The sequence below is a fragment of the Oncorhynchus kisutch genome, linkage group LG2 (genome assembly GCF_002021735.2).
Source record: "Oncorhynchus kisutch isolate 150728-3 linkage group LG2, Okis_V2, whole genome shotgun sequence".
Classification (NCBI taxonomy): domain Eukaryota; kingdom Metazoa; phylum Chordata; class Actinopteri; order Salmoniformes; family Salmonidae; genus Oncorhynchus; species Oncorhynchus kisutch.
Window position 1 is genome coordinate 57,297,807 of NC_034175.2, and position 25,511 is coordinate 57,323,317.

General features: G+C 43.4%; 2 protein-coding genes across 2 annotated transcripts in view; one reads left to right on the forward strand and one right to left on the reverse strand.

The window, feature by feature from the left end:
- LOC109868892 (tumor necrosis factor receptor superfamily member EDAR) overlaps nt 1-8,730 on the forward strand; it is a 49,956-nt gene extending 41,226 nt beyond the window's left edge. Inside the window, exons 8-11 of the mRNA XM_020458639.2 lie at nt 4,853-4,925; nt 6,632-6,905; nt 7,012-7,072; nt 7,209-8,730. Of these exons, the coding sequence (XP_020314228.1) occupies nt 4,853-4,925; nt 6,632-6,905; nt 7,012-7,072; nt 7,209-7,537 (737 nt within the window). The 3' untranslated portion in view covers nt 7,538-8,730. The remainder of the gene's footprint in view (nt 1-4,852; nt 4,926-6,631; nt 6,906-7,011; nt 7,073-7,208) is intronic.
- Nucleotides 8,731-11,919: 3,189 nt separating this feature from the next.
- Nucleotides 11,920-24,699, reverse strand: ccdc138 (coiled-coil domain containing 138). The gene is made up of 13 exons (XM_020458648.2): nt 24,464-24,699; nt 23,970-24,136; nt 23,794-23,894; nt 23,324-23,607; nt 23,095-23,214; nt 21,600-21,677; nt 21,388-21,498; nt 20,955-21,110; nt 20,684-20,803; nt 19,935-20,121; nt 18,589-18,762; nt 12,897-13,035; nt 11,920-12,504 (listed from the first exon to the last, which is right to left on the reverse strand). Exons 1-13 carry the CDS (start codon nt 24,539-24,541, stop codon nt 12,378-12,380), a joined length of 1,842 nt encoding a protein of 613 aa, XP_020314237.1. The 5' UTR covers nt 24,542-24,699; the 3' UTR covers nt 11,920-12,377.
- Nucleotides 24,700-25,511: the final 812 nt, after the last annotated feature.

Here is a 25,511-nt window from a genome sequence, read left to right on the forward strand (position 1 = left end):
GCTTAATCTATAGTCTAGTCTATTACTAACATAAAGGCATTCTCATCCGTGGTGGCTGTCTGTCATGCCTGGTGTCTGTGGGTTTGACACTGATTGAGCGTAGCATGTTGGAATGTTTAGATTAGACTGTGGCCCTAGCTCTAGGCTGTCAGTGTTCCCCTCTCACTAACTAGAATGTTATCAACATTCTACCTGACAATAATACACCTACTGGCGTCTCACAAACTGTAGGCCTACCATTTTACCTCTGGTATGGTAATAGTTATACATACAGTCCTTTAGGTTTAGAAATCAACCTGTTTAGGCTTGCAAATTAAGAATCAAACAAAAGTGTTTTATTCACGAAACTGAATGTACAGTATGTTTATATGTTCTAAGTGTATTGGTGAAAGCATACTGTATGTGTGTGTTTATGTATTGGTGAAAGCATACTGTATGTGTGTGTTTATGTATTGGTGAAAGCATACTGTATGTGTGTGTTTATGTATTGGGAAAAGTGTGTGTGCACGCATGTCTGTGTGTATTGAGTAGCTGTTTCGTAACTCTATGATTCACATCTCCGGTAGAGCTGGGAACTATGAGTGTAGGTCTGACGTCTCTGAGGCATACACTATCTAGGCTGGCAGTGCAAGTCATTTACAGGCTTTAAACATTGATGTGATTGCATTTGAACACTACAGTCCTGTTAATTGATTTATTTGGAAAATAATGGGACCTCTGTTCCCCTGGTTATTTATTTGTATTTTTTAGGAATTTGACCCCCGTTTTCGTGGTATCCAATTGTTAGTAGTTATTATCTTGTCTCATCGCTACAACTCCCGTACGGGCCCGGGAAAGAAGCCATGCGTCCTCCGAAACACATCCCAACCATGCCGCACTGCTTCTTAACACAGCGCGCATCCAACCCGGAAGCCAGCCGCACCAATGTTTCGGAGGAAACACCGTGCACCTGGCGACCTGGTTAGCGTGCACTGCGCCCGGCCCGCCACAGGAGTCGCTAGTGCGCAATGAGACAAGGATATCCCTACCGGCCAAACCCTCCCTAACCCGGACGACGCTAGGCCAATTGTGTGTCGCCCCACGGACCTCCCGGTCGCGGCCTGCTGCGACAGAGCATGGGCTCAAACCCAGAGTCTGCGATGCAGACCCCTGGTTATTTTGTTTCAGACTTTTACCCGCGTTCATGGAACCGTGTGAGAAATAACGATTGGTAAACAACACAAAAGAGACAACATACATACACACACAAACATCAACGACATCACACCTTCCCAGACTAGAGGTCGACCGATCAAGTTTTCATAACAATCGGTAATCGGCATTTTTGAAGACCGATCATGGCCGATTACATTGCACTCCACGAGGAGACTGCGTGGCAGGCTGACTACCTGTTATGCGAGTGCAGCAAGGAGCCAAGGTAAGGTGCTAGCTAGCATTAAACTTATTTTATGAAAAACAATCAATCTTAACATAATCACTAGTTAACTACACATGATTGATGATATTACTAGTTTATCTAGCTTGTCCTGCGTTGCATATAATCAATGCGGTGCCTGTAAATTAATCATTGAATCATTGCCTACTTTGCCAAACGGGTCATTTAACAAGGCATTCGCGAAAAAAGCACTGTCGTTGCACCAATTTGTACTTAACCATAAACATCAACGCCTTTCTTAAAATCAATACACAAGTATATTTTTTTAAACCTGCATATTTAGTTAATTTTGCCTGCTAACATGACTTTCTTTTAACTATGGAAATTGTCACTTCTCTTGCGTTCTGTGCAACAGAGTCCGGGTATATGCAGCAGTTTGGGCCGCCTGGCTCGTTGTGAACTGTGTGAAGACTATTTCTTCATAACAAAGACAGCCCACTTCGCCAAACGGAGGATGATTTAACAAAAGAGCATTTGCGAAAAAAGCACAATTGTTGCATGAATGTACCTAACCATAAACATCAATGCCTTTCTTAAAATCAATACACAGAAGTATATATTTTTAAACCTGCATATTTAGGTAAAAGAAATCCAGGTTAGCAGGCAATATTAAACTAGGGAAATTGTGTCACTTCTCTTGCGTTCATGGCACGCAGAGTCAGGGTATATGCAACAGTTTGGGCCGCCTGGCTCGTTACGAACTAATTTGCTAGAATTTTACGTAATTATGACATAACATTGAAGGTTGTGCAATGTAACCGCAATATTTAGACTTATGGATGCCACCCGTTAGATAAAATATGGAACGGTTCCGTATTTCAATGAAAGAATAAACGTTTTGTTTTCGAAATGATAGTTTCTGGAATTGACCATATTAATGACCTAAGGCTCGCATTTCTGTGTGTTATTATGTTATAATTAAGTCTATGATTTGATATTTGATAGAGCAGTCTGACTGAGCGGTGGTAGGCAGCAGCAGGCTCGTAAGCATTCATTCAAACAGCACTTTCGTGGGTTTGCCAGCAACTCTTCGCTGTGCTTCAAGCATTGAGCTGTTTATGATTTCAAGCCTATCAACTCCTGAGATTAGGCTGGTGTAACCGATGTGAAATGGCTAGCTAGTTAATGGGGTGCTCGCTAATAGCGTTTCAAACGGTGACGTCATTCGCTCTGAGACCTTGAAGTAGTTGTTGCTCTGCAAGGGCCGCGGCCTTTGTGGAGCAATGGCTAACGATGCTTCAAGGGTGGCTGTTGTCGATGTGTTCCTGGTTCAAGCCCAGGTTGGGGCGAGGACAGGGACGGAAGCTATACTGTTACACTGGCAATACTAGAGTGCCTATAAGAACATCCAATAGTCAAAGATATATGAAATACAAATGGTATAGAGAGAAATAGTCCTATAAAAATAATAGTCCTATAAAAAAATATATATATATATAAAAAATATTTAAAAGATCCTATAATAACTACAACCTAAAACTTCTTACCTGGGAATATTGGTGACTCATGTTAAAAGGAACCACCAGCTTTCATATGTTCTCATGTTCTGAGCAAGGAACTGAAACGTTAGCTTTTTTACATGGCACATATTGCACTTTTACTTTCTTCTCCAACACTTTGTTTTTCGCATTATTTAAACCAAATTGAAAATTGTTCATTATTTATTTGAGGCTAAATTGATTTTATTGATGTTTAATATTAAGTTAAAATAACAGTGTTCATTCACTATTGTTGTAATTGTCATTATTACAAATAAATAAATACAAATCGGCAGATTAATCGGTATCGGCTTTTTTTGGTCCTCCAATAATCGGTATCAGTGTTGAAAATAATAATAATCGGTCGACCTCTAGCCCAGACCCACTTATTCTCCCCCCTATCTCCAATGCCTGCACTACATGTCCTCAAATGGCAACATTTTGTTACTCTCAGTCATGCACGCTTTTTCCATTGTCTTAAAGATGGAGGATTGGTTCATATCCAGTTTTTAAGTATGCGTTTTCAAGATAATTTACGAGACGAGTATCATCCAATCCATCAGGAATTTCACTGCACCCTCATGTGGGCTCCCTAGTGGCGCAGCGATCTAAGACTCTGCATCTCAGTGCTAGAGGCGTCACTACAGTACATAGCTCGAATCCAGGCTCTATCACATCCGGCTGTGATTGGGGCAGCGCACAATTGTCCCAGCGTTGTCCGGGTTTGTCCGGAGTAGGCTGTCATTGTAATTAAGTATTTGTTCTTAACTGACTTGCCTAGTTAAATAAAGATAACATTCAAAAAATATGCCATGTCTTGAAATATGCAGACAGACGGAGTAAAACTAAAATTACGTTGTAATACTTCTGACAGCTTTTTCACTCCGCCCATAACTTTTGGACTTCATAGCTTTTATTATTGAGTCATTGTAAGTTTTACACTTAAGACATGATATCATTGTGATGTAGAATTTGTGCATTTTGTCTCTTGTATAATACATTCTATACATTAGTTTATACATTAGTTTATATTGGATTAAGCATACATTTTAGTTAACTGTAATTTCATTAGTTATGCTCCAACTTTCCCTCCATCTTGTCTCAACATCAGGTCTTTTTAAGTCTTGGTTCCAATAGTTCCTTTTCTTTATGAGATTGTCAGTTGGATATGGGCTCTGAAAAGGTTTTGTATATCTTCCCTATCATAGGAACATCCTTTTATGACTCAAATATGATTTCCTCAAGGTTGCTCTGATGTCCAAAATATTTCAAATCCAAATGTTGTGATGTGAAACTTTTGAATGTAAGTTGCATGTATTTGAAAATATCTGCATTGGTCAGTTCAATTATCCTATTACCATATCATTTATGGTTTTTATGCCTTTCATGTTCTAAGTGGACCAATCTACCGGTGCGTTCTGAAACTCTATACAAGGATAGTTCCATAGGGTTGTGTTTTAGGTAGTGTTATTGGTTCTATAGTGTTCTTAACTAGCAAGTTGTTAGTTCCAGTGACAACATTGTAGACGATTCTGTGCTTCCAACCTTATGGCAAAGGAAGGTCTATACAGAAATGGTTTGTCGAAGAACTTGACTGGCCTGCACAGAGCCTTGACCTCAAACCCATCAAACACATGAAATGGAACGCCGACTGTGAGCCAGGCCCAATCGCCCTACATCAGTGCCTGACCTCACTAATGCTCATGGCTGAATGGAAGCAAGTCCCCGCAGCAATGTTCCAAGATCTAGTGGAAATCCTTCCCAGAAGAGTGGAGGCTGTGATAGCAGCAAAGGCGGGACCAACTCCATATTAATGCCCATGATTTTGGAATGAGATGTTCGAACAGGTGTCCACATACTTTTGCTTGTAGTGTATTTGTTGTTTGTGTCACTTATTAAACATCCTAATTTGTATATTTTATAAATGTTTTTTTTTCAGACAACGTTGTAATTTTCTCTGAAAAGGATGAATTCGACAAACTCAAACCCACACCTCCGAAGACGGTGAAAAGGTAAGGTATCATAATCACCAGCGCACATGACACATCAAACACACGCTGAACAGACAAACGCAAAAGATGTGAAATGGTTACCAATATCGCTCAGATCATGTTTGGGTCTGTCTGTATTTGTTTGTGCGTTTGAGTGTGTTTGTGTGCTTGTCTGCAAGCGTGTTTTAGTGCATGTGTGTGTGTGTGTGTGTGTGTGTGTGTGTGTGTGTGTGTGTGTGTGTGTGTGTGTGTGTGTGTGTGTGTGTGTGTGTGTGTGTGTGTGTGTGTGTGTGTGTGTGTGTGTGTAGGGGTTGACTGGGGGCCTCAGAGACAGAGAGGCTCTTTTATCTGTTTTTCGGGATCTGCCCATAATTAGACTACCACAGGACAAGTCACTGCAGCAGACCATCGCTGCTAGCCCTTTTAGTGGGGAGACTGTGTGTGTGTCTGTGTGTGTGTGTGTGTGTGTGTGTGTATGTGTGTGTCTGCCCCTTTGTGTGGGTCATTGAAAAACGGAGGATTTTTCTGAAGCAATGTGATTCTGGTTTTGGAGGGCAAACTAGCTAAGCACAGATTAGCCCTGGAGGTGGGATGGAGAGGGGGGTGAGGGAGAGATATAGAGAGAGAAAGAGAGAAGGGGGGTGGGTGGGTAGTAGAGAGAGGCAAAGAGAAGTAAGGAGAGATGGGGTTAAATACTCTATAGCCCAGCTAAACCCTTCTCTCTCTGTTCTTTCCTCCCTTTCCCTCTCTCTCCTTCCCCTCTCTGTCCTCTTCTCCCTTTCACCCTCTCTCCTTCCCCTCTCTGTCCTCTTCTCCCTTTCCCTCTCTCTTCTTCCCCTCTCTGTCCTCTTCTCCCTTTCCATCGCTCTCCTTCCCCTCTCTGTTCTCTCCTCGCTTTCTGTTTGTCTGTCTGTCTCAACCCCACACTAGCAGACAATGAAGCCTTATTCTTTATGACACAGACAGACAGACAGACAGACAGGTAGAGCAAGGGGAAGATACATACACATTTACGTAAATATGGGTAGACACAGAGGATGAGTTTGTGTCATACACACAGTATCACAAGTCACATGTACACACACTGTATATGGTCTGTATGACCTACTCACATGTCATCACACACAATAACACACACATTAACATTAGCATTACATCACCTAGCCAGACTCAGCAGTGGTAAACAGTGTGGGTAGCTGCATGCCAGAGGATGTGCTAACTCACCGTCTTCGCTGAGTAGGTGTAGGGTGACTAGGAAACAATGCCTGTGTGTGTGTGTGTGTGTGTGTGTGTGTGTGTGTGTGTGTGTGTGTGTGTGTGTGTGTGTGTGTGTGTGTGTGTGTGTGTGTGTGTGTGTGTGTGTGTGTGTGTGTGTGTGTGTGTGTGTGTGTGTGTGTGTGTGTGTGTGTGTGTGTGTGTGTTTGTGTGTGTGTGTGTGTGTCAGTGAAACATTGCTATTGTGTGCGTATCTCTGAGAATCTTTGTCAACAAGGTGTTTTTGGGAGAACTTCCCAGTCTTACACACGCTGTTAATAACATTCTGTGGATCTGAAGCTAAATATGTAATATAAAACATGAGTCTATTTGCAGTATAACATTAAGGTTGAAGCTACAGTACATTACCATAACTAGACACTGCAAAATAAAAGGTCATGAAGACTTACTGTTATTATGCTGACCGATTTTGAGTTTTGACAACTCAACTTGATTTTCTCTCTCCTCCCCAGTGAGAATGATGCATCGTCAGAGAACGAGCAGCTGTTGAGTCGTAGTATGGACAGTGATGAGGAGGCAGCGTTGGAGAGGCAGGGGGCGGCTGATCCTAACCCCAGCCTCTGTCTTCTGAACCTGGGCAACAAGCCGGACCTCTGCCTGCTCTCTCTGGGGCTTCTCGACAGGGATAAGACTGGATCCAACCCCACCAGCCCTATCAACGCTAACAACATTAGCAATGGCAATGCTAACATCATCAATAACAACAACTACAACAAGGCTACAGGGGTGAGAGAGAACACAGTCATTCACATCCAACTATGTACTTTTACAATGCATTGCAATGTAATTACTTTATAACCTACTCTACCTTTCACTCTGTCTCTTCCTTCAGATTCAGAGCCGGAGGAAGAAGATCCTGGATCTGTATGCTAGAGCCTGCAGTGTAGCCGAGGGTGAGAACTCACATGTCCACCCCGGGCTTCAGCCCTATAGAACTACCCTTCAACTGTCTAGCGAAGGACACTTGTATGCTGAACTCTTGCTACAACACACACATCCCTAACCCTCCCTCTCCCTTCCTCTCCCCAGGTCTGAGTCCTACAGAACTACCGTTTGACTGTCTGGAGAAGGCCAGTCGGATGCTGAGCTCCTCCTACAGTAGCGAGGCAGCCGTGGTGAAGACCTGGAGACACCTGGCAGAGAGCTTTGGCCTGAAGAGGGATGAGATCGGAGGGATGAGTGACGGCCTGCAGCTGTTTGAAAGGATCAGTACCGCCGGCTATAGCATCCCAGACCTGCTCACCAGACTGGTGCAGATAGAGAGACTGGATGCTGTGGAGTCACTGTGTTCTGATGTACTGGGAGGAGGAGACACACACACTGTTCCTCTGTCCTCACCACGCTGTGCAAGCGTCTGACTCCCACACACACATGAACACACGTTTATGCACAGATGCAGTACACCCATGTGCACATACCCGCACACATACATTCACAATCAAACACCCGTACCCCTCCACATGAAGAATGCCAGTAGGCCTTCCTAGATTTCAGATCTCTCTCCTTCTCTTTTCGTCTCTTTTTCTCCCTCTGGCAATTAACATTGTGCTGGATGCCTCAACAAAAGCTTTTGATAAAAAAATATATAGAGATTTTATATAAATTACATTTTGTACATATTATAATATGAGATTTTGAAAAGGGCATAATGGACCTCTCTCTGCCAGGATCCCCGTGGCCCCATATCCTCTCAACCCCCCCCCCCCCCCCCCCCCCCCCAGCGGTCAGCTGCTACCACTGGCTCTAATTGGTTGACTTGTGGCAGTCTGATCTAATAATGTTGTGGTTTACAGTCGAGACTTTCAGCACCTAATTAACCACTAAAACCAATGAACCAGTAAATACCAGATGCCAGAGACCATTAAAGAGCTTAGCTTATAGACAGACTATGCAGCCTGAGAAATGCAGGAAAACAGGACACCAGAAGACCCAGCGCTACACTACACTATGGTCAGCCTGGCTCTGATGCTATTCTGGGTGATGCCACAGGACGGCAGCCATTTTGTGCCATTCAGCACATATCAGCTAATGGTGATAAGCTCCTAGCTAAAGACATTTCAGGAACAAGAGAACGTGTGTTTGGTTTATATGGTTTAAACGGTGTCTTTCTATACCTCCATGTATATTGTTTCTGTTGAGTGACTGGGGAGGCACAATCCCATCTCTCAGTGTGTCTTCACTGCTCTGGTGTTTCAAGTTAGCCATGTTTAAAGGGTCTGGACTCCGGTAGTGTATATGAATCATAAATGTGCATGTACAATGCTCATCATTTAGCAGGTATCCATAATGGCTTCTTTTAGTTTATCCTTGTTCTTTCCAATCCAAACACAGCATCAACGGAAGGCTCGTAGGTTAGGTAGGCCGCTGAATGACAGAAGATGATTGACTGTACTGTATGTACAGAACCTGGTTCTCTTACCTCAGTATCACAAAGCTCCACTGATTAGACTACAGAAACAAACTATTTTTCATGGAAACAAACGTAAGTGTATATATAACTTATTATTGTACATACTGTATGCATCAATAAAGAAGTATCAATTTAAAAGTTCATGTTTTTATTTATTTTGATGAAGATAAACTGATAACAGGATATTTTGACGGTTTAACAAAGGTTTTGTCAACAGTTATTCCAATAATAATACCACTTATTTTCCCTCTTGTAGTTAACATAAATGATGTCATGTGTTCTGCGGTCGATCAAACTATTCTGTCAAATAAGAGGAATCTGCTGGAACAGCCAATTACCATAGATCTCAGATTACTGGAGAGATTTACACCACAGCCGGGCACTGGTGGAAATCTAGTTACTCGATATCTATTTGTGTGAAATCATGACATCAGACCTTGAAGCATCATACTAACCAGGCTCTGCCATGCTAGTCTGTCTGCCAAGATATCACACAGCCATCGTTTGTGATAAATCATGACGTCCATCTCTCTACTGGCCTGAGATGTGAGGTGTACAGAGAATAGACGGTCTCCTGTGACTAGGCTGGAGAAGACGTGGATCATCACATTACAAATAGCTCAGCTAGAGAGAATCCTCCCTACTTAGGTGTGTGTGTGTGTGTTTCAGGCCCATGAGGGCCAGTTATTAGCACTTGGCTTAGCGTGATCGCAGCGAGGTGAGACAGAGAGCTGGACTCCTAAGGGCAGGGAGTGCCAACAAACAGTCAAGGTTCATACAGCTCAGCTAGTTACCGTAGCTGCTAACACACGCGCACACACACACCTACCAGTGTGAACACCAACAGTTGCTCACTAACACAAGAATGCACACACATACACATTTTCCACCAATACATACTTGCTTACTCTTATTCCCCAAACAGGGCTCCAGCTTGTTTCATATCTCTGGTACATCCAATATCTTTATGTTTCTAGTACAGTGACATCCTATATCCTAATGTTGGTACAGTAGTATAATATATAATGAAGGCCCGTTGCTGTCTAATCCCAGAATATGCAGGGAACAATTCAACACTGTGGATGTCATTCATTATTAATCACTGTCAGACAAATATGGGAAACAATGTATTCTCCCCAGCCAACCAAGATATGCAGCAGCATAGAGAGAACTATAGGAGGGAAAGTCATTCCCCAGATATACAGCCTTCTAGCATGCATGTTGCATAATACAAACAAGCCTTTATCTGAAAATACAGCACAATGGCAGACAGTTTACATTAGAAGCAAAGGCAGCAGAGGACAGGGCATCTGAGGACTAATGTGTTAAACTAGTGCTGTATCAACATCTCATTCCAAAATCAGGGGCATTAATATGGAGTTGGTCCCCCCTTTGCTGCTATAACAGCCTCCACTCTTCTGAGAAGGCTTTCCACTAGATGTTGGAACATTGCTGCGGGGACTTGCTTCCATTCAGCCACAAGAGCATTAGTGAGGTCGGGCAGTGATGTTGGGCGATTAGGCCTGGCTCGCAGTCGGCATTGACATTCATCCCAAAGGTGTTCAATGGGGTTGAGGTCAGTGCAGGCCAGTCATGTTCTTCCACACTGATCTCGACAAACTATTTCTGTATGGACCTCGATTTTTGCATGCTGTCATGCTGAAACAGGAAAGGGCCTTCCCCAAACTGCTGCCACAAAGTTGGAAGTACAGAATCGTCTAGAATGTCATTGTATACTGCAGCGTTAAGATTTCCCTTCACTAGAACTAAGGGGCCTAGCGCGAACCATAAAAAAACAGCCCCAGAGCATTATTCCTCCTCCACCAAACTTTACAGTTGGCACTACGCATTCGGGCAGGTAGAGTTCTCCTGGCATCCACCAAACCCAGATTCGTCCGTCGTACTGTCAGATGGTTAAGCGTGATTCATCACTCCAGAGAACATGTTTCTACTGCTCCAGAGTCCAATGGCAGCAGGCTTTACACCACTCTAGCCGATGCTTGGCATTGCACATGGTGATCTTAGGCTTGTGTGTGGCTGCTCGGGCATAGAAACCCATTTCATGAAGCTCCCGACTAACAGTTATTGTGCTGTTGTTGCTTCCAGAGGCAGTTTGGAACTAGGTAGTGAGTGTTGCAACTGAAGACAGACGATTTTTACGAGCTACGAGCTTCAGCGGTCCCGTTCTGTGAGCTTGTGTGGCCTACCACTTCACGGCTGAGCCCTTTCCACTTCACAATAACAGCACATAGAGTTGACCGGGGCAGCTGTAGCAGGGCAGAAATATGACGAACTGACTTGTTGGAAAGGTGGCATCCTGTGATGGTGCCACGTTGAAAGTCACTGAGGTCTTCAGTAAGGCCATTCAACTGCCAAATTTGTCTATGGAGATTGCATGGCTATGTGCTCAATTTTATACACGTCAGTAACGGGTGTGACTGAAGTAGCCGAATCCACTCATTTGAAGGGAGTCCACATACACTGTTTATACAAAAGTATAAGAAAGTAGGAGTAGAGGGAGGCACTGAATAGTACAGGGAGAGAGAGAGAGCTCAGGACAAGACCCAGTCCCCTGCATTAATAAGGAGTGAATACCCAGGCCAACAGGCCACTGTGGTCATGCTCGCTCTCTCAACAAGCACTTTGCCAACCACATGGTTCCACTCACAGTACACTCTCTCAGGACTAGATTTACAGTCAAGTACATAACTGAAGCACAATGCCTTAACTGCATCACCCTGCCATCTTATAACTCAGCCAACTCAGAGAAATAATATACATTTGGTGGTCTGTAACGTCCAACATGATGGACTGACTTTATATCGGTGGTGAAGCATAGCCACTAACATTAGACAGGTAAATAATGTTCTCATGAGGTAGACTGGCCAGATTGGAGGCCAGGGAATCTTTAACTAAGTTTCCAGAGACCTACTCCACTGGGAAACACTAACATAAATTAGAGGGACCGCAGCTCAGGGCCTGACGCTGCGCAGGGGCTGTGTGTGTGTGACATATAGCAGGCCCACTGTGGCCCATAGTGAGTAATGGAAGTAATGAAAGTCAATAAATCAGTGACAGGTTCTGAAGCAGTAAGTGTTTAGGACTGTTATAGAGCCTTACTAAATTAACTGGTTCATGCACAAGACCGTTCTCCAGCGCTTGCTTGCCAACACCACACACTTATGCAGGACTTTTATTTTGTGAGGTGATGAAGAAACTAAGCAGCAGACCAACATTTTAGAAAAGTCTGTATAATAATAGGCAAACTTTCCTATAAACACTTTGCCTGAAATTCCAAGGTGAACAGGGACCAACACCCTGACAAACCAGTAAAGTTTCAATTAGATGTTTTATTCAACATACTGACTAACAGGGCTCTTTACAGAGGAGAGATCAGAAATGTCTGTCAGTGGGATATTCTCCTCACCAAACAGAACCATTCTGGACTTGTTAAAAACCTCCAGCTTTAGTCCATAACAAACAAACAGGTTTATAGAAAACATGTGTGACATAAACTAATGTATTTCGTAACTATAAGACAGAGAAATCGAACACTGTTTCCCATAATTTCTTAGTTTATTGCTTTTAAAAGCTTCCTAGTGAAATCATCTTTACCTCAGAATGCATGAGACAAACATAGCCTCTCCCAACATGATGCTCATTTCATAGCAGATGGTAAACATGTTCAAAACAATGTACAATATATAGGTTAAGATCATATAAAAACATATTTCAAAACTGGACAAAAATAAAAAGTCACCACCACAATAAGGTTGTGTGTGAGTGTGTTATTTCAGATTGAGAAGTATAGAGCTAAGGTTCAATGACAAGAAGGTGAGTGTAGGGTCAGTTGTTCTGTGCATCTCCTGCAGCAGCAGATGAAGAGAGCAGAGCTCAAACAGCCGCCTGTTCTTCCTGTGAAAACAAGAAAACAGAGTGTATGTAACACTGAGTCTATGAATGATAGTATACCTAGCACCACATGTGTTGCAAATACACGGGATCTTGTAATAATCTGTCCTATATTCTTTGGTCCTATATTACTAGATATTCTTTGGTCCTATATTACTAGATATTATTTAGTCCTATATTACTAGATATTCTTTGTTCCTATATTACTAGATATTCTTTGGTCCTATATTACTAGATATTCTTTGGTCCTATATTACTAGATATTCTTTGGTCCTATATTACTAGATATTCTTTGGTCCTATATTACTAGATATTCTTTGGTCCTATATTACTAGATATTCTTTGGTCCTATATTATTAGATATTCTTTGGTCCTATATGATCAGTTTGTCTCACCTGATCTTGGAGAGTTTCTGTAGGATGATGGAGAGTTTCTCCAGAAGAGGAAGTTCTAGTCTGGGGTTCTTCACAAGGAGAGCTGCAGTACGGAAGAACTCTTCAGTGCTGCAAGCAGACAGGAACTCAGACAGATACCCTGCAGAGAGGGAAACACTTAGATAGGTATACAGAAGGACGGACAGACAAACAGTTGCTCTGAAGAACATTACGGTAACTGTTAACTGAAGACGATGTGGGTGATGAAACAACGGAAGCCATTTATTTTATATGGAGGGAGAGACGTAGGCGGGGGGGCCGGTGGGGGATGCGAGCATGGGCGAGAGAGGGTTAACAGGGCGGGACCTAAATTGGGGAAAGCTGAACTTCATGCAAATACTCTGTGATCTTGCGGTGCGGTTGACCAATCGAAGCTCACTATAGCTTCCAGCCTCTACTGGATTGGCTATTGATGCATAGCACTATCTAGCATGCTTGCTAGCACCCACATGAGGGTGAAGCTAGCGTGGCTATTCAAATGATTGATGATAGTTAACAGGCACTGTTACACACAGGCAGACAGACAGTTCCACTGAAGAACCCTACACAGTCCTGTCTACTCCTGTTAACCAGCTCAGTCATCCCATCATCGGGCCTATAACTGTACAACCAGCCTCTGCTGCGAGCAGAATGGACCAGGAACCCAGCTGAAGAGTTCCAGTCCTAGTACAGATGCTAATCAATTCTACTCAGCAAACGAGAGTAAATCTACATGATTTCAGGTCAAGCAGAGTCCATATTGTCAGTGTTAACTCTGTCTTACAGGTAGGCATAGATCTCAGCATGTTTCTCTCAGATAAGTCAAATCAGAGCCAGTCAATCAGTATGGTAAAAGTCTGTATAGACTACAATCACAACCATAAGTGTACAGTCGTGGCCAAAAGTTGAGAATGACACAAATATTAATTTCCAAAGTTTGCTGCTTCAGTGTCTTCAGATATTTTTGTCAGATGTTACTATGGAATAATGAAGTATAATTACAAGCATTTCATAAGTGTCAAAGGCTTTTATTGACAATTACATGAAGTTGATGCAAAGAGTCAATATTTGCAGTGTTGACCCTTTTTCAAGACCTCTGCAATCCGCCCTGGCATGCTGTCAATTAATTTCTCGGCCACATCCTGACTGATGGCAGCCCATTCTTGCATAATCAATGCTTGGAGTTTATAAGAATTTGTGGGTTTTTGTTTGTCCATCTGCCTCTTGAGGATTGAGTTCTCAATGGGATTAAGGTCTGGGGAGTTTCCTGGCCATGGACCCAAAATATTGATATTTTGTTCCCCGAGCCACGTAGTTATCATTTTTGCCTTATGGCAAGGTGCTCCATCATGCTGGAAAAGGCATTGTTTGTCACCAAACTGTTCCTGGATGGTTGGGAGAAGTTGCTCTCGGAGGATGTGTTGGTACCATTCTTTATTCATGGCTGTGTTCTTAGGCAAAATTGTGAGTGACTTTACCCCAGTCCTCAGTCCCCACTCACACCTGCCTGCTGCCACTCCTGAGCAAGCTCTGTACTGGTGGTGCCCCGATCCCACAGCTGAATCAACTTTAGGAGACGGTCCTGGCGCTTGCTGGACTGTCTTGGGTGCCCTGAAGCCTTCTTCACAACAATTGAACTGCTCTCCTTGAAGTTCTTGATGATCCGATAAATGGTTGATTTAGGTGCAATCTTACTGCCAGCAATATCCTTGCCTGTGAAGCCCTTTTTGTGCAAAGCAATGATGACGGCACGTGTTTCCATGCAGGTAACCATGGTTGACAGAGGAAGAACAATGATTCCAAGCACCATCCTCCTTTTGAAGATTCCAGTCTGTTATTCAAACTCAATCAGCATGACAGAGTGATCTCCAGCCTTGTCCTCGTCAACACTCACACCTGTGTTAACGAGAGAATCACTGACATGATGTCAACTGGTCCTTTTGTGGCAGGGCTGAAATGCAGTAGAAATGTTTTTTGGGGATTCAGTTCATTTGCATGGCAAAGAGGGACTTTGCAATTAATCTGATCACTCTTCATAACATTCCGGAGTATATGCAAATTTCCATCATACAGAGGCAGCAGACTTTGTGAAAATGTATATTTTGTATATTTTAAACTTGATCCAACATGACACAGTACTTCTCATAACCAACAGAGAACTGCCCCAAAATTACTACACATTTCTATTTTTACAATCAACACATTTTATTTTACTAGTTCAGTTGACTGAGAACACATACTTGCACAAAAAAACACGTAAAAAAATGACCTGGGGGATTCAATTCAAACATTCATTTTCTCTGTGATAGGTTCAATAGGGAATAAAAGAGCAGAGTAATTTGTGGGGTAATTGTGCATGAAAAAGCAATCTGCTTTAGAGACAGCCTCATGGTGTTACTGTAGCTACTGTACTTTAGCAGACTGGCAGAGACCCAGGAGGTCCATCCCTGTTACTGTAGCAGAGAGCTAGACACCTCCATCTGGTCCCTAGCCTCTCCTCTCTTCAGGCTCTTTCAGCCTTACTGTATGTGGGACAGGGGAGAGAAACTTCAAACACTATGGGTCAGTGGTAGAATGGTCCATGTCCAGACTGATTTAGGGAGGAGGGGGTTCTCTTTATGGTCCCCCCTGGTTCTCCCCCTGTCTCTATAGGACACATGGACTGGATTACTGTAATATAGCCTGAGAGCGTTATATGGGGGCTTTTCCTTGGGCACAGACACTAATCAGGCCTACTGTAGGACAGGACACACTCTGGGGAGAGGGTGACCTGCAGGTGTGAACCAGACCTCTGTGTGTGTGTGTGACACTACGCAGGAGTACTGTATAAAGGCGTCCGCATGCTTCCCATCCAAAACAGTTTGTGCACATACAACATTTTGTGACGTTTTTGTTAGTTTTGTCTTTGGGTGTTTGTGCCACAAAATGTTTTCTTGAGGCAACAGTAGGGGTTCTTCAGTGAAGTTTTTGTTGACATTCAAAGAGAGACAACATGTTTTCATGCAAATATATTTACTTGAGAAATACTGCAGCAAACATCTTAGGCAAAAAACGTAAAAATTCATGACATTTCTAGTGTTATCTTAGATTCATTCAGACCATTTTGAGGAAATGTATACTGGCTGTATAATGGCGTCTTTTTTCTGATTATTTAAGCAAAAGTCGGGAGTATGCGAGGCACAGACGTTCACTAAACCGAACCCAGTATGCAGGCATCTTAACAGGGCAGCCACAGAGGGGAAATTGAGTTGACCTTCTGGTGTGAACTGCATGAAGGAACCCAGCCATACCGAACTGTACAGGGCTCGAGGAGGCTGCATTGTAGGCAGACACTGAGCAAGCCTGCAGTAGTACAAGACAGGGGAGGTGTGTCAGGCGGTTTAGTGGTGACCTTCAGGTGTGAACCCCAACTCTCCGTCATGGCTTCACTCACACTCACCTCATTACTCCCCTGTAAACCACGCTAATCACCAGCTCTCCCATAAATCATAGTGGGGTGCTGAGATCTCCACCTGCCACACTAGACTTTAGTAGACCAAGAGCTTAGCTCTGCTCAGTGTCTCTCAGACACACACACACACACACACACACACACACACACACACACACACATACATATATATATATATATATATATATATATATATATATATATATATATATATATATATACACAGTGGGGCAAAAAAGTATTTAGTCAGCCACCAATTGTGCAAGTTCTCCCACTTAAAAAGATGAGAGAGGCCTGTAATTTTCATCATAGGTACACTTCAACTATGACAGACAAAATGAGGGAAAAAATCCAGATAATCACATTGTAGGATTTTTTATGAATGTATTTGGAAATTATGATGGAAAATATGTATTTTGGTCAATAACAAAAGTTTATCTCAATACTTTGTTAAATACCCTTTGTTGGTCAAACGTTTTCTGTAAGTCTTCACAAGGTTTTCACACACTGTTGCTGGTATTTTGGCCCATTCCTCCATGCAGATCTCCTCTAGAGCAGTGATGTTTTGGGGCTGTTGCTGGGCAACACTGACTTTCAACTCCCTCCAAAGATTTTCTATGGGGTTGAGATCTGGAGACTGGCTAGGCCACTCCAGGACCTTGAAATGCTTCTTACGAAGCCACTCCTTCGTTGCCCGGGCGGTGTGTTTGGGATCATTGTCATGTTGAAAGACCTAGCCACGTTTCATCTTCAATGCCCTTGCTGATGGAAGGAGGTTTTCACTCAAAATCTCACGATACATGGCCCCATTCATTCTTTCCTTTACACGGATCAGTCGTCTTGGTCCCTTTGCAGAAAAACAGCCACAAAGCATGATGTTTCCACCCCCATGCTTCACAGTAGGTATGGTGTTCTTTGGATGCAACTCAGCATTCTTTGTCCTCCAACCACAACGAGTTAAGTTTTTACCAAAAAGTTATATTTTGGTTTCATCTGACCATATGACATTCTCCCAATTTCTTCTGGATCATCCAAATGCTCTCTAGCAAACTTCAGACGGGCCTGGACATGTACTGGCTTAAGCAGGGGGACACGTCTGGCACTGCAGGATTTGAGTCCCTGGCGGCATAGTGTGTTACTGATGGTAGGCTTTGTTAATATGGTCCCAACTCTCTGCAGGTCATTCACTAGGTCCCCCCGTGTGGTTCTGGGATTTTTGCTCACCGTTCTTGTGATCATTTTGACCCCACGGGGTGAGATCTTGCGTGGAGCCCCAGATCGAGGGAGATTATCAGTGGTCTTGTATGTCTTCCATTTCCTAATAATTGCTCCCACAGTTGATTTCTTCAAACCAAGCTGCTTACCTATTGCAGATTCAGTCTTCCCAGCCTGGTGCAGGTCTACAATTTTGTTTCTGGTGTCCTTTGACAGCTCTTTGGTCTTGGCCATAGTGGAGTTTGGAGTGTGACTGTTTGAGGTTGTGGACAGGTGTCTTTTATACTGATAACAAGTTCAAACAGGTGCCATTAATACAGGTAACGAGTAGAGGATAGAGGAGCCTCTTAAAGAAGAAGTTACAGGTCTGTGAGAGCCAGAAATCTTGCTTGTTTGTAGGTGACCAAATACTTATTTTCCACCATAATTTGCAAATAAATTCATAAAAAATCCTACAATGTGATTTTCTGGATTTTTTTTCTAATTTTGTCTGTCATATTTGAAGTGTACCTATGATGAAAATTACAGGCATCTCTCATCTTTTTAAGTGGGAGAACTCGCACAATTGGTGGCTGACTAAATACTTTTTTGCCCCACGGTATATATGTACACACAAAACACAAACACTTTGTTCAGTATCAGCCAATGACACAAATTAGTCAAACATGAAGCACATAATAGGAGCATACTGTAACTGTACTGTTATGGAGAGTATATTGTGGTGGGAATCTGTGGGGTGTCTCCATACTCATGGGGCTTTGAGCTGCACTGACTGAGGGTGGCAGGTATCTTAGTGGTTAGAGCGTTGGGTCAGTAATCAAAGGGTTGCTAGCTTGAATCCCCGAGCAGACCAGGTGAAATCTTGAGCCAAGGCACTTAACCAGGGTCGGCGTCAGTGGCCGTGACCCCACTCTCTGAGGGTGTCTCAGGGGGAGTGGGATATGCATTTCACACCACACACAGGTTACCTTTGATTAATAGTGAGAGAAGTAGTGTATCTATACTTACGTGACTCTGTGCTGAGCTGCAGTAGGATGTCTAGGGGGGTCTGCAGCCCCCCCTTCCCTCCTCGGAGCAGGGCTAGGAGGACTGACACTCCCTCGTACTGAAGAAACAGCCCCCGGACATCCACACACACCAGGTCACTGTGGAGGGAGTCCAACACCTGGGCTAGGATGTCAGCTGGAGGGAAAATAGGAGTTAGGTCACACAGACAACCTGGACGCTGCCACTGAAATCCAACCGCCATCTCACTGCTACCAACACTTATCCCATCCCAGCTGGAGGCTCACCTAGACTTGGGAGATCAGTGAACAGGTCTGTCTAAAGCCCCAGGGATAAATCACACTGGAGCTGACACTCTGAATGTGACTCTGACAAACTGCTGTTATGTCTGCTTGCTCCTCTCTCCCCTAGTCAGAGCCGTACAGACAGGAGTAGTGGATAATGAACAACCCAGTATAAGCAGACAGAGTGAGAGTGGCTAGGAGTGACATCCTGGTTACTGAGAAGTCATCTTTATGGGGCCTGTGTCACTGATGATCTCCAGATACACAGCACTGTAGTCTGTAACTGGCCTAGCCAGGGGGCTGGGGGGTACACCAGAACCCTCCTGACCCAAAGCCTGCCTGCCTCCCTCTCTCTCTGGTCCAAACCCATTAAGGCACTGAGTTTCCAGAATGATTTGTTTTCTTTACACGACCCAGACCATTCTCATTCTCATTCTAACCCCTTCTGTCTGTCTGTCTGTCTGTCTGTCTGTCTGTCTGTCTGTCTGTCTGTCTGTCTGTCTGTCTGTCTGTCTGTCTGTCTGTCTGTCGACAGGTTTTTATTAGTTCAGATGTTTTTCTGTAGACGGTTAAAAGCTTTTTGGAGCCTGATACCTCAGTCTGACATGGTACTGATTAAAGAAATAAGAAGAAATATTCTTCCTATATGAACAAACCAGTTTCATGTCCATCCAGAGACCGAGCTGAGTCAACCTGGCAGAAGGCTTGCTCTTTGGGGGTTTAGGCTTGGGTTGCTGTTAAGAACTTGCTTACAAATGTATTTGTGAATATCACAAAACAAATAACATTTGATTGGTTGGGATTGATTGATAGCTGCACGGCTCTCTATAGAGCACAGTACTACTGTATGAGTTACACTCACTAGAAAGAGACAATTAAATAAACCTGTATACATAACCAATGGAAAACCACACTGCCCTCTGCTGGGGACTTCACATAACTACACCAAAAACCGAATTGAGACATATCAAAGGATATCCCCTGGATTTAGGAAGAATATAGAATTATTGGATATGTGTTTGCATTAGACGTTGTGTGTGTATATGTAGTGTAGCAGGGTTTTACCCTGGGTGACGGTCCTGAGGATGATGAGGGAGGACAGGAGACGTGTGTGGGGACAGAGGCTCCTGTACAGCGAGGGAGGTAGAGGAGGGCCCCTGGTCTTCAGAGGGCCACTGGGGTCCTGCTGCTGGGTCGGAACCCTGGACACCTCCTCCCCCAGACGCCGCAAAGTGGACGACAAAGCCACCGGCTACATACAGAGATACACATACTCACAGTTAGTCAGTGGGAGTTCAGCATTGTGATCATGTTTCTTGACCTTGTGGTTCACCCTCAACACATTGCTATTATACTACAGCATGAGATTCCAGTTTAAACATCAAGTAGTTGCCCTGACACTGCCAGACAAACAAACACACTCCCCGCGTTTCAGTTCTGAGATGTGTTGGATCCGGGATGGCATCCATGCTTGTTGTTGACTATCTGGGCTGGGAGTTTTCATTGAGAACCAGACAGAGATTCTATCCATTGGGGCTGAGCCTCTCTCTGTCAGTGCGATGTCTGTTCTCCAGACACACACACAGCCTGTTCTACATAGGGCTAATAAAACTTGATAACTTCTAATGTACCCCACACTAATTAACCACATACTGGCCGCCAGGCCAGCACAGGACACAGTCCAACACAAGGGATTCAATAACAATGTTTACAGCATGAAAACAAAATTCTACTTTCTTCTCACAGCTGGGAAGAGAATGCATTCTCAGTTTGTGGTGTGTAGTGTTGTGTTGTTGTGTGGTGTTGTGTATTACCTGTATGCTGTTGTCTATCTCTCTCAGGCTCCAGTATATAAACTTGATCAGGGACAGGGTACCAGAGGGGTCTGGTGATGCAGAGGACTGATGCAGCTGCTCAACCAACAGAGGCAAAACCTAGAGACAGGAGGTCAACCACAACACAATATAAATAACACATTATAAACTACAAAACACTGGGTCAACACAAAGCCTGGGACATCATAACAAGATAAACACATCGCGTAATAAGCCAAAACGACCCCCTGGACAAGTCCAGTTCTCCCACCTTAGAGCACTTGTCGAGGAGAGAGACCACTGGTGACGTGTGCTGCTGACCCTGGGCTGTTCTGCTGTCTCCTGCTACTGGAGGAAACGTCTGTCTGTCTAGAATCCAATCCAATAGCAAAGCCAGCAGCCTGAGAGGGGTGGGACTTACACTACCCTGCAGAATGAGACAACCAGTTACCAGTATGGGTAGAGTCTGGCCATGCTAAATTGTGTGTTTTCCAAACAACCACATTGACAGGAAATTGGACTTTATAAGGTAGTTAGAAACAACCACCACCACTGTTGATTAGAATAATTACGGTACCAGTCTATGAGTCTTCATCAGGGAGTATGTGTAGGGTTAGGGCTGCATTAGTTACAATCACAGTTAACACAGTAATAACACTAGTAGTTAGTACCCACCATTCCCAGTGGAAATGCCATATACACACCTTGGCTGGCTTGGAGGTGGCTTTTTTCTCAGGTTTAGAAGGTTTGGACTCAATGGCCTTCTGACAAACGTTCTCTCTCCCCTTCTGTGCCATGGAGTATTCATACTTCCTCTAGAGAGAGAGAAAATCACATGTAAATTAACAGACAGTATGTATAGGGGTTGAGGGTCTAAATATCACAGGTCTATTTTGCTTGTTGTGTGTCTTCCTACCTGAAGGTTCTCTAGCCGAGCCTGGACCTTCCTGAACTGGTTCTCCAGACGCTTGTTCTGCTCACTCAGCTCATTCAGCTGAACACAATACAATGATACAATACAAACAGTTAAACACTTTTATTCAGAGCAACTCACTACACAAAGTTCTAACTAAGTGATCAATCAGAACCAGAGCCCTTTCAGAAAGTATTCAGTCTTGAGTCAATAAGTATTCAACCTCTTTGTTATGGCAAGTCTAAGATCAGGAGTAAATATTTGCTTAACAAGCCACATAATAAGCGGCATGGACTTACTCTGTATGCAATAATAGTGCTTTATTATTTATTTATTTAACTAGGCAAGTCAGTTAAGAACAAATTCTTATTTAAAATGCAGCCTATCCCAGCCAAAAACAGACGACGCTAGGCCAATTGTGCGCTGCCCAATGGGACTCCAAATCACGACCGGTTGTGACGCAGTCCAGGATCGAACCAGGGTCTGTAGTGACGCCTCTAGCATTGAGATGCAGCGCCTTAGACCGCTGCGCCACTCGGGAGCAACATGATTGTTGAATCACTACCTCATCTCTGTACCCCACACATACAATTATCTGAAAGGTCCCTCAGTTCGAGCAGTGAATTTCAAACACAGATTCAACCACAAAGACCAGGGAGGTTTTCCATTGCCTCGCAAAGAAGGGCACCTATTGGTAGATGGGTAAAAAAAAAATCATGGTGAAGTTATTATTTACACTTTGGATGGTGTATCAATACACCCAGTCAAAGATACAGGCGTCCTTCCTAACTCACTTGGCGAAGAGGAAGGAAACCGCTCAGGGATTTCACCATGAGGCCAATGGTGACTTTAAAACAGTTACAGAGTTTAATGGCTGTGATGAGAGAAAACTGAGGATGGATCAACAGCATTGTAGATACTCCACAATACTAACCTAAAAGTGAGAAAAAAAGGAAGCCTGTACAGAATAAAAAATATTCCAAAACATGCATCCTGTTTGCAACAATGCACTAAATTATTACTGCAAAAAGTGCAGCAAAGCAATTAACTTTGTGTCCTGAATACAAAGGGTTATGTTTGGGGCAAATCCAATACAACACATTATGGAGTATCACTCTCCATATTTTCAAGCATAGCGGTGGCTGCTTCATGTTATGGGTATGTTTGTAATCGTTAAGGACTGTGGAGTTTTCAGGATGAAAAAAATGTACTGAATGGAACTAAGCACAGGCCAAATCTTAGCAGAAAACCTGGTTCAGTCTGCTTTCTACCAGACACTGGGAGACGAATTCACCTTTCAGCAGGACAATAACTAAGGGACAAATCTATACTGGAGTATATATATATATATATATATATATATAGTACGCACATCACACAGACATACATACCCACATATATATATTCATATAAATATACATACATATACTGTGCCTTTGGAGAGTATTCATGACACATGATCTTAGGTTAAAAGCAGCCAGCTGAAGCAGATGCTTGCCTGTTTCTTCATGTTGTCATTGAGTTCCTTGATGGAGTTGAAGCTGGACTTTAACCTCTTGTTCTCTCTGGTTCTCTCGCTCAGCTGCTCCTGTAGCTGACTCACCTCCTCACTGTGGCGCTGACGGAATACAAACATCTTCAGAACTGCTCACACAACGCACTTTAAAAAAAACTGTGAAGAAGAGATCATATTCAACCTTGAGGGATTGCTGAAGATGTGTGTTTACCTCCTCTTGCTGTAGCAGTCTGTTCTCTCTGTCCTGGAGCTGGGCCGACCACTGCAGCTGGCTCAAACGTTCTGCCTGTAGTTGTTGGTAGATGTGCAGCATCTCCTGGTAAACCTGTCCCATCACTGAGGGGCAGGAGGGGGAGAGGACTGGGGAGGACTGCTTCTGCCTCACTCCTCTCCCCCCTTTCTCCCCCCTCACCTCCTCTTCTCTGGCCAGGCCTACGGTGGACTCAGTCTCTCGGGAGCCCAAGGTACGGGCCAGGCTGGAGGGTAGGGTCACATCTGAAACAGAAGAACTCATACACTGTTTTTTTGTCACGTGTTTTCAATTTGAAGAAAGCAGTATTGGTATGATTAATATGATTATTATTAATATGAATATAATACCTTTATTATCAACATAAAAGCAATGCATTCTCTTGCTACATCTGTTGAGACATGCTGAACATAAGAAGACCCGACACACACCTGTCTCTGTGTAGTGGGTCTGTGTGTCCAGGAGAGGGCTGAAAATATAGTTCTCACTCAGGTCCTCCTCACTGTCATCCCGACTACAGTCACTGTACAACCTGGGTAAGCAGACAGGTACACGTCAGTGGCATATGGTAGCTTGGTCTAACAGAAATGCCTGGAGAAAGACTGACCTGTCTGGAGGGTTGGTGACAGCCTGGAACAGCTCCTGTAAGGCTCTATTGTAACTGCTCATCTCCCTGGTGGTGGTGCGTCTAGACCTGGGGGACTTCACAACTCTCTGCTGCCCACCATGGTAGTGTCTTCCACTCAGCGCAGGTGCTTTCTGCTCTGTAGAGACCTGTCAAAAGGCAATAATGAGCTATAGCATGTTCAGTCACTGCAACGTACGTGCGTGCACAACCTAGTACTAGTAATAACAAGCCAACTAACGTTAGCTAACTATTTAGCTAACTAACTAAGTCGATAACGTTAGCTAGCTAGAGTTAGCTGGTTTGCTTCTTCTCTTGGTAACGACTCCGAGTGATCCAGCTAGCTAGCAAACACAGATAGCTAGCTGGAGCACTCGGGGTCGTTACCAAGGGAACAATCGAACCTGCTAGCTAGTTACTGTAAGCTAGCTAAATATTTAGCTAGTTTGCTTGTTAGCTGTATACACATTACTAACCCGTTTCCTTTCCAGATATTTCATTTTCAGCCTCTCAACCGTAACGTCCAACTCGCTCCCTGACGATTCGTTGTTCATCTTGAGGTTTCACACAGATGTATTGTTTTTCAACAAACTCCAAAAGCAGTCAACTTGTTGTCAGTTTGAATTATGTGCATTTTTCCTAAACCGGAAATGAAAAACCTACAGGTCTGCTGTCATCCTGAGGGCGGCGCCATTACACAATACACACATACCTATTCTGACGTTGTGCTCGTGTTGCAGTTTGAGGGACCGTCACTGCTGTTGTAGCCTTCTGTGCTCAGTGCTTGGATGAATCTATCAACCTGTTCAAGAACCTGTTCCACATTCTGTAAAATAATACATTCACATGCATACATTATTAAGATACTGTTAAGACCAGCTATTCTTTGCCTCAGAATGATGTAAAATTGTATTAGTTCCTCACCCAGATGGTATTTAAATGCATATAGGTTAACAGTGAGATATGATTCATACTGTATGAATCATAACATAACTCATCTTTAGACTAATATAGATACATAAATACCATCTGGGTGTGGAGGGAACCATAGTCTGAGGTAACAGAACCATCAGAGTGGAGGCACGTTCTGTTGGGGAGGCATCATCTGATGGAACTCTTCCATAACACCATGACTCCCCTCTTTCTGGCATCGTTTTCTTTTCAAGAGAACACACTGTATCAAATTAACATTTTCAAATCTTGTCATTGTGTTGTTTATTTCAAAAACAAATCTCCTTACATTTGCCTCACAAACATTACCCTCTGTACTTACAGTAAGAAAAGCATTCATACCATATTCTAAGTTTATGAGTGGGAGTTAAATAATCAGTATTCTAGCACCTCCTCTCTTAATGACACACTTATTCGCCTGCTGTGCCTCTGGATCAGAGCTCTCTGTGCTATGGGTGGAGGACAATGGTGGAGCAACTTTCTCAGCTCTCTTTAATCAGCTATAGAGATCTCTGTATTAAGACACTGAATATAAAGCACCCATATGGCATATAACACAAAAGTTTCACTGTA